Source organism: Hemitrygon akajei, chromosome 10, assembly GCF_048418815.1.
Source record: "Hemitrygon akajei chromosome 10, sHemAka1.3, whole genome shotgun sequence".
Lineage (NCBI taxonomy): Eukaryota > Metazoa > Chordata > Chondrichthyes > Myliobatiformes > Dasyatidae > Hemitrygon > Hemitrygon akajei.
The window spans coordinates 171,568,025-171,580,268 of NC_133133.1; the positions used below are offsets into that span (position 1 = coordinate 171,568,025).

The 12,244-nt window shown below is 39.6% G+C and overlaps 1 protein-coding gene across 6 annotated transcripts in view; it reads right to left on the bottom strand.

The window, feature by feature from the left end:
- The window catches only part of mdm2 (MDM2 proto-oncogene), a 47,001-nt gene that overhangs the window by 6,473 nt on the left and 28,284 nt on the right, over positions 1–12,244 (bottom strand). For all 6 annotated transcript variants that reach the window (XM_073059715.1, XM_073059713.1, XM_073059710.1 and 3 more), the window contains exons 6-8: positions 10,067–10,134; positions 9,600–9,690; positions 6,055–6,215 (exon numbers count right to left, since the gene is read on the bottom strand). In XM_073059715.1, coding sequence (XP_072915816.1) covers positions 6,055–6,215; positions 9,600–9,690; positions 10,067–10,134 — 320 coding nt within the window. The remainder of the gene's footprint in view (positions 1–6,054; positions 6,216–9,599; positions 9,691–10,066; positions 10,135–12,244) is intronic.

The following is a 12,244-nucleotide window of genomic DNA, read 5'->3' on the forward strand; positions in this document are numbered from 1 at the left end:
GGGAGGGAGGTGCAGTTGTGCATCCTGACTATTTGAGGTCTGTTGGTTAGGATGTCCAACACCCAGTTGCGCAGTGGTGTACTTAGACCAATGAGTAAGAGTTTATTCACCAAGGTCTGTGGAATAATAGTGTTGAATGCCAACATGAAATCCAGAAACAAGCATTCTGACATTAGTGTCCTCATTTTCTAAGTGTAGCAGAGCCAGGTGCATGACTGATGCTACGGCATCTATCATTGAGTGCTTCTGCTTGTAGGTATATTGGCAAATGTCCATTGTGCCATTACCAGCTGTTGAAAGCACTTCATAGTGATCGGCGTGAGTGCCAGCAGAAGGTAGTCATTTAGTTCTGAATTTGTAGAGTTCTTTGGTATAGGGATAATGGTGGCTGATTTGAAGCACGTGGGGACAACAGCCCCAATGAGTGACGTGTTGAAGATGTCCATGACGACATCAGTGAGCTGGTGTGCACACTCCCTGAAATGTTGGCCTAGAATGTTGTCTGATCCAGCCAACTTTGATTGACTCGCTGCAAAGTCTTTTCACATCATGCTGCTCACTTGGGAGGGGGATAACTTTCATGGCCAGTGTTATATCATATACTTCAAAGTTTGCATATATGTTGTTTAGGGCATCAGGAAGGGAGGCATTACTCGTACAATTGATGCTGTTTCTCCTTGCGCAGTCAGTAATGACCTTGATGCCCAGCTGCATACACTAGGGATCATTATTGGACAGGTGTTCCTGAATTTTGTGAGCATAGGTAGTCTTTACCCTCAATAGAGGTAATTTCCCTCAATGTTTGCTTTGAGATCTGACACACAGGCAAAATCTTTTAACCTTGGTGTTTTACTCTCAATGACAAAAGGTCACAGGTTTAAGGTGAGCAAGGGGAATTTAAAGGGGATTAGAAGGGTTATTTGTCTATACATTTAATGGCAGTTTATACCTGGAATGTATTACCAGAGGAAGTGGGAGACAGATACAATCACTATAGTTAAAGGGGTATTTGGACAGACACTTAAATAGGCAAGGTCCTAATGCAGGCAAATGGGATTGGTGTGGATAGGTAGGTAAAGTTGTTGGCACAGACATGGTGGGTTGAAGGACATGTTTCTGATCTGTTCGTCTCCATATCTTAGTTTTGCAACAATCCTCAAGTACATGCTGCCCTTCACCAAATAAATCCAAAATGAGTTTTTTCACAGGCATTGATGGCAGTACTCACCACCTATCCCTCTTGACCCATTCACTGTATCTAAGTTGTCAGATTCTTTGCCTGAGATTTAGTTCCAATAATCTTCCTTCAAATAAACATCTGAAATACTGAACCAGTATTTGCTCATCATCTCAAACTCCAAACACCAATTCTAGTCCTCCTAGGCAATCAAGCTATATGTCATCAGACTTCACCTCTGACCCAGAACTGACCTCTGCTTCCAGCTGTCACCAAGACTGCCCAATCCCATCCAACAAGATCATTCAACTCTGCCCTACCTCAGGACATCTGCTGCTCAAATCCTTCCAAAGCCCTATAGTTTCTGTCTATCACCCACTCTCATTCATCCATCATCCTTGAGCTAGCTGACTAAATTATTTGAGTTGAAGCAACACTCCCATTTTAGCTTTTTTTAAATATATAAATCCCTTCCAGCTGACGACTCTAGTAAAACGAAGTGATCTATTAAAACTCCTCCACACTATTACTCCAAGATACTGGTGTCTCTATCATTCTGACTACCTGCACATAACATTCTTTTCACTGAGGAATGATATTTGAATAACACGAATCACTTCATTAACTATCAACAATTCTCTTTCTTGTTTATTGGACCACTTCCTGTCCATTATTTAATACAGGTCCACAATCCCTCATCTGAAATTCTGAAATCCAAAAAGCTCCGAAAACCGAAGATTTTTTCGCCAACAGGTGACGTGTGATGTGGAAGTGCTAGCAGAGGCCACCAGACGTCAGTTGTGCCTCAGCGCTCGTACTGGTTACATGTACATTTGTGTTCACGGTTGACTTTGTGTTTAATTTCACTGTGAAAATGTCAACAAGAGCTGCAGATACCCCTATGGGTAACAATGAGAAAAAGAGAAGAAGCATCTGTCGTTATCAATAATGCAGTAAGTGGAGTTATTGCAGAAGCTTGATTGTGGTGTGTCTGTGTGGCATCTTACTGAAGAATATGGTGCTGGAACTACCACTGTATATGATTCAAAGAAACAGAAAGACAAGTTACTGAAGTTTTATAGTGACAGTGACGTTCTACATTTATTCCAATAAGCCATTTACCATGTGTTTGATTCGTTCGTTTGAAGCTGTAGATTTTTATGTTTTATTGAATGTTTTTGTTGGAAATAATTTTTTTTCTTGTCATTCTTGTCAGGAGCTGGTGGCGGACCTGAGGAGGGCTAAGGCACCGGAGATTCCTGTTTACATCCAAAGGGTCAGTGTGGACATGGAGGATTACAAATACCTGGGGATACGAATTGACAATAAACTGGTCAAAGAACACTGAGGCTGTCTACAAGAAGGGTCAGAGCCGTCTCTACTTCCTGAGGAGACTGAGGTCCTTTAACATCTGCTGGACGATGCTGAGGATGTTCCATGAGGCTGTGGTGGCCAGTGCTATCATATTTGCTGTTGTGTGCTGGGGCAGCAGGCTGAGGGTAGCAGACACCACAGAATCAACAAACTCATTCGTAAGGCCAGTGATGTTGTGGGGGAGGAACTGGATTTTCTGATGGTGGTGTCTGAAAAGAGGATGCTGTCCAAGTTGCATGCCATCTTGGACAATGACTCCCATCCACTCCATAGTATACTGGTTAGGCACAGGAGTACATTCAGCCAGAGACTCATTCCATTGAGATGCAACACTGAGCATCATAGGAAGTCATTCCTGCCTGTAGCCATCAAACTTTACAACTCCTCTCTCGGAGTGTCAGACACCCTGAGCCAACAGGCTGATCCTGGACTTACTTCCACTTGGAATAATTAACTTATTATTATTTAATTATTTATGGTTTTATATTGCTATATTTCTACACTATCCTTGGTTGGTGCGACTGTAACAAAACCCAATTTCCCTCAGGATCAATAAAGTATGTCTGTCTGTCTGTTATTCCCTAAACAATACAGTATAACAACTATTTATAAAGCATTTACACTGTATGTGAGGTTTAAGTTCTAGAGCATGTTGATATTAAAGGAGAGGAGGTGTTGGAGTTGTTAAAATACTTTAGGACTGCTAAGTCCCCGGGGCCTGACGGAATATTCCCCAGGCTGCTCCACGAGGCAAGGGAAGAGATTGCTAAGCCTCTGGCTAGGATCTTTATGTCCTCGTTGTCCATGGGAATGGTACCGGAGGATTGGAGTGAGGCGAATGTTGTCCCCTTGTTCAAAAAAGGTAGTAGGTATAGTCCGGATAATTATAGAACAGTGAGCCTTACGTCTGTGGTGGGAAAGCTGTTGGAAAAGATTCTTAGAGATAGGATCTATGGGCATTTAGAGTATCATGGTCTGATCAGGGACAGTCAGCATAGCTTTGTGAAGGGCAGATCGTGTCTAATAAGCCTGTTATAGTTCTTTGAGGAGGTGACCAAGCATATAGATGAGGGTAGTGCAGTGGATGTGATCTACATGGATTTTAGTAAGACATTTGACAAGGTTCCACACGGTAGGGTTATTCAGAATGTCAGAAAGCATGGGATCCAGGGAAGTTTGGCAAGGTGGATTCAGAATTGGCTTGCCTGCAGAAAGCAGAGGGTCGTGGTGGAAGGAGTCCATTCAGATTGGAGGGTTGTGACTAGTGGTGTCCCACAAGGATTGGTTCTGGGACCCCTACTTTTCATGATTTTTATTAACAACCTGGATGTGGGGGTAGAAAGGTGGGTTGGCAAGTTCGCAGACAACACAAAAGTTGGTGGTGTTGTGGATAGTGTAGAGGATTGTCGAAGATTGCAGAGAGACATTGATAGGATGCAGAAGTGGGCTGAGAAGTGGCAGATGGAATTCAACCCAGAGAAGTGTGAGGTGGTACACTTTGATAGGACAAACTCCAAGGCAGAGTACAAAGCAAATGGCAGGATACTTGGTAGTGTGGAGGAGCAGAGGGATCTGAGGGTACATGTCCACAGATCCCTGAAAGTTGCCCCACAGGTAGATAGGGTAGTTAAGAAAGCTTATGGGGTGTTAGCTTTCATAAGTCGAGGGATAGAGTTTAAGAGTCGCGAGGTAATGATGCAGCTCTATAAAACTCTAGTTAGGCCACGCTTGGAGTACTGTATCCAGTTCTGGTCTCCTCATTATAGGAAGGATGTGGAAGCATTGGAAAGGCTACAGAGGAGATTTACCAGGATGCTGCCTGGTTTAGAGAGCATGCATTACAATCAGAGATTAAGGGAGCTAGGGCTTTACTCTTTGGAGAGAAGGAGGATGAGAGGAGACATGATAGAGGTATACAAGATATTAAGAGGCATAGATAGAGTGGACAGCCAGCGCCTCTTCCCCAGAGCACCACTGCTCAATACAAGAGGACATGGCTTTAAGGTAAGGGGTGGGAAGCTCAAGGGGTATATTAGAGGAAAGTTTTTCACTCAGAGAGTGGTTGGTGCGTGGAATGCACTGCTTGAGTCAGTGGTGGAAGCAGATACACCAGTGAAATTTAAGAGACTACTAGACAGGTATATGGAGGAATTTAAGGTGGGGGGGATATATGGGAGGCAGGGTTTAAGGGTCAGCACAACATTGTGGACAGAAGAGCCTATACTGTGCTGTACTATTCTGTGTTCTTGTATTAGGTATTATAAGTAATATAGAGATGATTTAAAGAATATGGGAGGATGTGCATAGGTCTGGAGCTCTGCCGGGTCCTAAAGTCCACCCGCACTGAGCCAGGTTAAACAAGGGACTTGAGCATACATGTTTTTTGGTATCCGTGGGGGGTCCTGGAACCAATAAGGAGGGATTCTGAAATCAGAAAAATTCTGAATTCCGAAATGCAACTGGCCCCAAGGATTTCAGGTAAGGGCATGTGGACCTGTACTACTCCTAATCAGGAGCTAATACTAACAAGCAAACAATAAGCTTCAAGGCATAAGCCTTGTTATAACATACATATATTTTTTAAATTTTGGGGCACTTTTGCAAACAAGAAATTTCCAATACAGCCTTAAGGGGGTTCGCAGAAACAGCAAATATGTAGTAAGGGATAGTCAGAGATGAATCTTTTTTGAAAAAGCCCAATTTCAGCATCCAACTGATAGAACTTTTAAGAAGTATTCACCATTAAACATACAATATCTACAAAAGTATAAATACAGATCTGCATTATAAATACAGCGCAACCATGCCTTTAGCGAAAAAAAAGGATTCTTTAATGATGTATTTTCCCTTCTTATATATGGGCAAGAGCTACATTATGAGTGAATGAACTGACTGAATCATTTCAAGCATTTGCTGTTCCTCAAATTTAGCACAGACCATATAACAGGGAAGATTTTTGTGTTCCAACTGGCACCAATTATGCATTGCTCAATTGCGAGAATCTTAAATGGAAAACAACTTATTCTAGATGACATCTAAGAATCCTGAGGGAAAACATACTTATGTAATTAAACCAAATACCTGGTGCTCTATAACCAAAAATAAGTGGCATCTTTTTTTGATATACAACTCCGATGGCTAAACAGATAGTGGCTGATATGGTTATCGGTGTTTGTGGAAGCTAATATATTGATTGCAAAGCTATTTCAAATTTTTATTAAAGGAGAATTAGAACTAACATCCTTCTTCATAAATGCTATACATTTTCTTAATCTTCATTAAAACAATTCTGATTTCAAACACCTGTAATACTTTTCTTCATGAAGTTTTCATATCTACTTTTTCTCCCAGTACCCACCAAATTTAGGAAAAATATTAACTACGACATTTAGGTACAGAATCAAATATATGTTTACAAAATTTTCTTTAGTAAAATTCATCATAAATCTTGAATCTACTACTTGAATATACAAATTCCAAACATTTCAAACAGCTTTACGAACCAGATGGCTAGGAGAATCTGATGATTCGCTGTTTCCATGTTCACGACGAAGTTTACTTATTAGACATAAAGACAGATCATCCCAATGGAGAGAAATGCTATCTGATCGGTGTCGTTTTCGACGTCTATTGTGAAATTGATCATCAGAAGAAATTTCATTATCTAAAAATAAATTTCAGACATTAACTTTATAATGCTACTGCTGGATGAACAATTTTCTAATTAAATAGAACATAGTAAATTAAGATGCTAAGTGCTACACTGAAATAAGTCAGTCTAATTTATAAAGAAGTCACATTGATCCAGTTTCCAAGCTTGACAGTCTTATGGAATTAGACTATAAATTTTCAACATTTTTCTGCTTAGATCAAAGACATGTAATCATAGATTGCAGGCAAGATCCAAACACTGATTTTCTTTGAAAGAAAACCAGATGACAAAACATATAAGCATAGAACTAAATATAATTTTAAAATTAATAAAATATTTCTCTGTGCTCAAATTTACAAAATGCTAACCATTTTGAAATTACTTTTTAAAACCATGAAACAAGCAACATTTCAACAAGAACATAGTTCTGTAACAGAATTCTTTGTTTGTCAAAGCATGGGCATATCAATTATTTATGTCAGAGAAATTGAACAGTAAGGGCTGATTTATACTTGTGTGTATGGGCTACGCTATAGCCTACGCTGTAGGCATGATTTTCACTTTTGCATAGGCTCTACGCCATAGCAAGCATGTGTTGGTGTGCGCCAAAACGCTAGTTGGCGGTGGGCTTTCTATGCCACTGTGTTGAGTTTCTCCTTGAGAGACATGGATGAGGAAATGCATTTCAAACATTTTCGCATGTCGGCAGGTAGATTTGATGGTTTAGTTCATCTATTTCACATCGGTGTGGAGATATGGCAGAGAAGAAGCAACTGGAAATGCGTAGGAGGAAATGTGATGCTACTAAGCCGATCAATCACAGTTGTTGTGGTCTGCGTTGCCGCAATGAGTGAGTTACTTTTTTGGGGAGGTGCACGTCACCCTACGGTGTAGGGAACATGGTACCTCTGGTGTAGATGCGACACAGAATCAGGCTTAAGGCTGAAAACAGTAGGGCTTTGGATGACTAACTTTACTCTCTACTAGCATCATCTTGTTTCACTGTGGCAGATACCCCATCTAATTTTCCTTGGGTTTCCATGTTAATCTTCAGGAGAATTAAGCTGTTGTTAAGTGAGCAAAAGGGCAGTCTGACATAGGATGGCTGCTTTCAAAACCAGCTTACATTTCTGGGATCAATAAATTTTATTTATTTAGAGATACAGATGGAATAGGCCTTTCTGGCCCACTGAGCTGCACCGCCCAGCAACCCAACTTATTTAAATTATGCTCTTTGACACGAGCATAATTGCAGGACAATTCATAAATCCCAATTAACCTGCTAACCAGTACGCCTTTAGACTGTGGGAGGAAATTGGAGCACTCCAAGGAAACCACGTGCACACAGGCAGGACAAACTTTCTTACTAAGGACGCTGAACTGAACTTCAAACTCCCAAGCTGCATTAGTGTTGTGCTAACCGCTGCACTACCGTGGTGCCCAGATGTTAATAGGAATCTAAACACAAGGCAGTATGTGAAGTAAAAGTCAAAACCTGTACATGCTGGAAATCTGAAATAAAAACAGAAAATGCTGGAAACATTGATTCACTAGTTCACGTGGTATCACTGAAAAGTGAAACAGATAATATTTTAGCACTCAGACTGTATCAGAAAGGTAATGACAGAAAACAAAGTTTAGTATCAAGTTGCAGGGAATGCAGGAATAAGGGTGACTAGGTCAGAGATGCCTCCTGCTGAGACTGAGGCCAAGGTCATTGTCCCATTAACCCATCAATGAGATTGCTGCATCAGCAGCTTATCCCCATAACAACCTTGGTTTTAAGCCAATTAGAGATATTACTTATCCTTTGCCTCCCTACTCTACCTCACCAACAGCTTAAACATTAAGTTAATTTTTTCTCCTTCCCACTTCTGAGAAAGATTCTTCCCTTGGCACATTATCTTGGGTTTCACTTTCCATAGATGCTAGATGACCTGCTCGGTGTCCAGCATTTTATGCTAAGTATAGCACTTGGCATACCTTACTTGAGATACCAAATATAGCTATTTGTAGCCAGGCACCATGGGTTCTGTTAATTTACTGTAATATGATTTTCCTGCTTTAAAATGGGGACTTGCTCTTTTGATGCATCGATTGCAACATAATGACCAAACCACATGTAAACACAAAAGTTCTGTGCAAAAAAAGTGATCTAAAAAATTTCAATAGAATGCTGAATTTTAATTCAAGAGCAATGGAACACCAAAGAAATTAATTGTCAGCTATTGTTAAATACTATAATAGATCATAGAACAATACAGCACAGTACAGGCCCTTCGGCCCACAATGCTGTGCCAACCCTTAAACCCTGCCTCCCATATAACCCTCCACCTTAAATTCCTCCATATACCTGTCTAGTAGTCTCTTAAATTTCACTAGTGTATCTGCCTCCGCCACTGACTCAGGCAGTGCATTCCACGCACCAACCACTCTGAGAAAAAAACCTTCCTCTAATATCCCCCTTGAACTTTCCACCCCTTACCTTAAAGCCATGTCTTCTTGAATTGAGCAGTGGTGCCCTGGGGAAGAGGCGCTGGCTGTCCACTCTATCTATTCCTCTTAATGCCATGTTCTGTTTTGTTTTCAAACTTCAGGAATTGACTTAATTTAGTAATTTAAGATATAGTATAATTCATGAAGATACTAGCTTTAGAAGCTTATTTTCTTTTCCCATGGGAATCAATCAATCTGATTGAGGTGATTCTGACGTGAAGGCAAATTGGATTAGACGGGTTACACAAAGCCATTTTCTCTAACAGGAAGAAGTGATCTTAAATTACAAGAGAGCTCTTTAGGATGCAATTTAAAGTACTTTTACATAAAAGATAGAAAAATCCACAGATCTTCTTTCATGAACCACCTCCTCCCCTAATCTTTAAATAACTAAAAATGTAAAATTAAAATTTCACCTGGACTTTTCCTCAGTTAAGTTTTAAGTTGGACTTTGTACAGCTGCTTTGAAATTGTGGGATATTATTAGTTCAAATCAGGAACTGGTTGCTGTAAATATGCCAAATAATTGTATTTTGGTACTAAGTATGTGCTTTACACTTTATATTTTAACTTATTGCTTGGTAAAACATGTTGTTAAAATTCTTCTTAATTATCCTTTTTGTGATATAGTTCCAGGACTTTCTACACTCCAACATCTTCACATTATTTGTGCAACAGCTTAGACTGTTTTGTTTATAATCATTCAACTGTAAAGGGATGCATTGAAAGGGGTGGGGAGGAAGGATCCCACATTTTAATCCAACCTTGAATATCAAGAAATGAAAACTCATGAAATTAAACCCATTAATATCAGTATCATGGGGAATTCGGCTATCCACCACTACTTCACAGATTTATGAAATGCACTGGTTTACAAAGACTGCCCACCATTGTACATACCAGATTCACCAGAATTAGATCTTTTGCCTGGAACAGGAGGACAAGAAACATTGCAAGATGTGCATGCATTCCCATCATTTTGCTTTCCAGCCTGCAAAGGTACAACAAACAGTACTCAGCGGCAAATAAAAAAGCACAGAACATCAATGTTAACTGAACTGGTAAGATTAGAATTCAATATTTGAATCAAAGTTTGAATTCAGAATTCAAACTTAAATCAGAAATGTTTGCTCTGGCATGAAGTTAAAAATCATTGGAACATCATAGCAAAAAAAAACCCTAATTAAAATGTTTTAGGTCTTGTGAATTATAATGTAGGCAAACAGCTTACTTAGGCAAAAAAGATGTTGCTATTCTTCAAGAGGGAAAAAGGATCACAAATTTATACAATCAGACAAAAATAGGATCACAAATTAAATGGATACAAAAAGAATGCCCAAGAACTCAAAAAATGAAGAAAATCTTACCACAAGACAATCTTCACCCCCAAGATGGTTGGTAATCTCCTTTCCAAGATTGAGATCATTTATAGTATCTACATCACACAGAAAAACTTCTGAAAGTGCTTATACTTAAATTTATAAATTAAACAATGCTTTAAAAATGGGAACACACACAAAATGCTGGTAGAACACAGCAGGCTAGGCAGCATCTTTAAAAATGGGATTTCTTTTGCCAATGGATTGTATTAGAATTTAACTGACAGATTATACAAGTTAATAGAAGTCTGCATTAGCAATATAAAAGCAGTGCACTGTTAGAAGGGATTTAAAAAATGTTTACACACAGGATAAGAATCACAGTCAAGACCAGTATTTATTGCCAGCTCTCATCAGCCTTTTGAGAAGTTGTGATGAGTTGCCATCAAAATCTTTAAAGGTCGTTCATAAATGGTTGTATCATAGGCAGCACAAGGATTTTAGATCTCTGATAAAGATGCAATGTTGAAATACTCTGAATTCAAAACCAGTGTTGGTTTTCGGTGCTTGCTAGCTTTGCCTTCAAAGTTGCGAGTGATGCTAGGATTTCAAGGTACAGGCTTAACAGCATTGTGTTGCTGCTGTAATGTACATTTGACACAGTGTGTGTTATAGCCACAGTACCCTAGAGGGGCCAGGTGTTTTGGATATTTTATATTTTGAAGCTACACGCCTACATGGAAATGGAGTGTTCCGCTGAGCCACTTAATACCATGCAGATGTTGGAGCATCAACTATGGCTTCAGAATGTCAATACATTTCTGATATTTCTAGATTTTCCCAGCCATATTATGGTGACCCTCTGTAAATGAGGAATGTCTAAGAAATTATCTGAATGCAGAGATGGTCATTGATAAAGTAGGTAGATGGCCTAGGAAGACCTTTAATTTGCTGAGGTTAAGGTAAAAAGCATACTAACAGTAGTCTTTAGCTTACATTCTTTTATTGCAGTTCCATCAGGATGGTACTTCATAATTCCTAATAAGCAACTTCACAATCCTAAATAAACAAGATTGGTCCGTGCTTCGTATCAAAATATGATGGTTCCTAATTGATGTATCTGCAACAGGCGTATTGATGAGGATATGATCAAGTAACGTCTTTCACCATCTACTTCAAACCCTGCCTGGCAACTTTGATCATCAGGATGCAGACATTTCTGTCTGTAACGATGCTATTATGTCACATTTGGTAACAACTGTTGCGGCCATCCACTGAATAGGCTTTAAGTAGATAGTAAAGTTACCAGACTAGTGTGTTAAGACATGGAATTTTCTATTAATTTGTTTGTAGAACTTAGACCATGCTGTCAATGTCAACATTAGTTACCCATCCTCATGTTAATCTCGATTTGAAGCAGCTGTTAGGAGTCTGCCTTAATGGAGGGTCTGATTCATGGGAGAAAGTAGGGATAAATTTTAATGCTGTCCTTCCCAGTGAAATGTACAATCAATTAAGAAAATGAGGAACCTGTACATCTTTCTTTCTTAGACCTCTTCCCAGTATTGAAAACTTACTTCTACTCTAGCATTTTCAGTTCCATTATGGCTAATAAAGCTGGCGTGGGAACTACAGACTGTTCCTTAGGTGGGGCAAATCATGGTTAATGGGGCAGGGGGATGGGTAGTTTGTGAAATCATCTGCTCATTCCAGTGCTCATGCAAGCAAGGATCAGCACACCTACATGAAACACTGTCGCCGGAAAGCAGGATTCATCATTGGGGACCCCAATCACCCCGGGCATGCTGGGTTTTTTTTACTGCTGCCATCAGATAGGTGCTACAGGAGCCTCAGTACAACACCACTAGGTTCAGGAACAGTTACTACCCCTCAACCATCAGGCTCTTAAAACAAAGGGATTAACTTCACTTGCCCCATCATTGAAATGTTCCCACAACAAATGGACTCAGGTTTAAGGACTCTGCATTTCATGTTCTTAATATTTATTGCTTATTTATTATTACTATTATTCTTAATTTTCTGTTTGTACAGTTTGCCATCTTCTGCACCCTGGTTGGGCGGACTTTCTTCGATTGTTTCTATAGCCAAGAAAATCAATCTCAGGACTGTATACAGTATCGTTGATAATAAATTTATTCTGAATTTTGAAAGGATGGCCTTTAGATTCTTAAAACCATCCCAAATGATTTTTTTCCAGTGCCCATC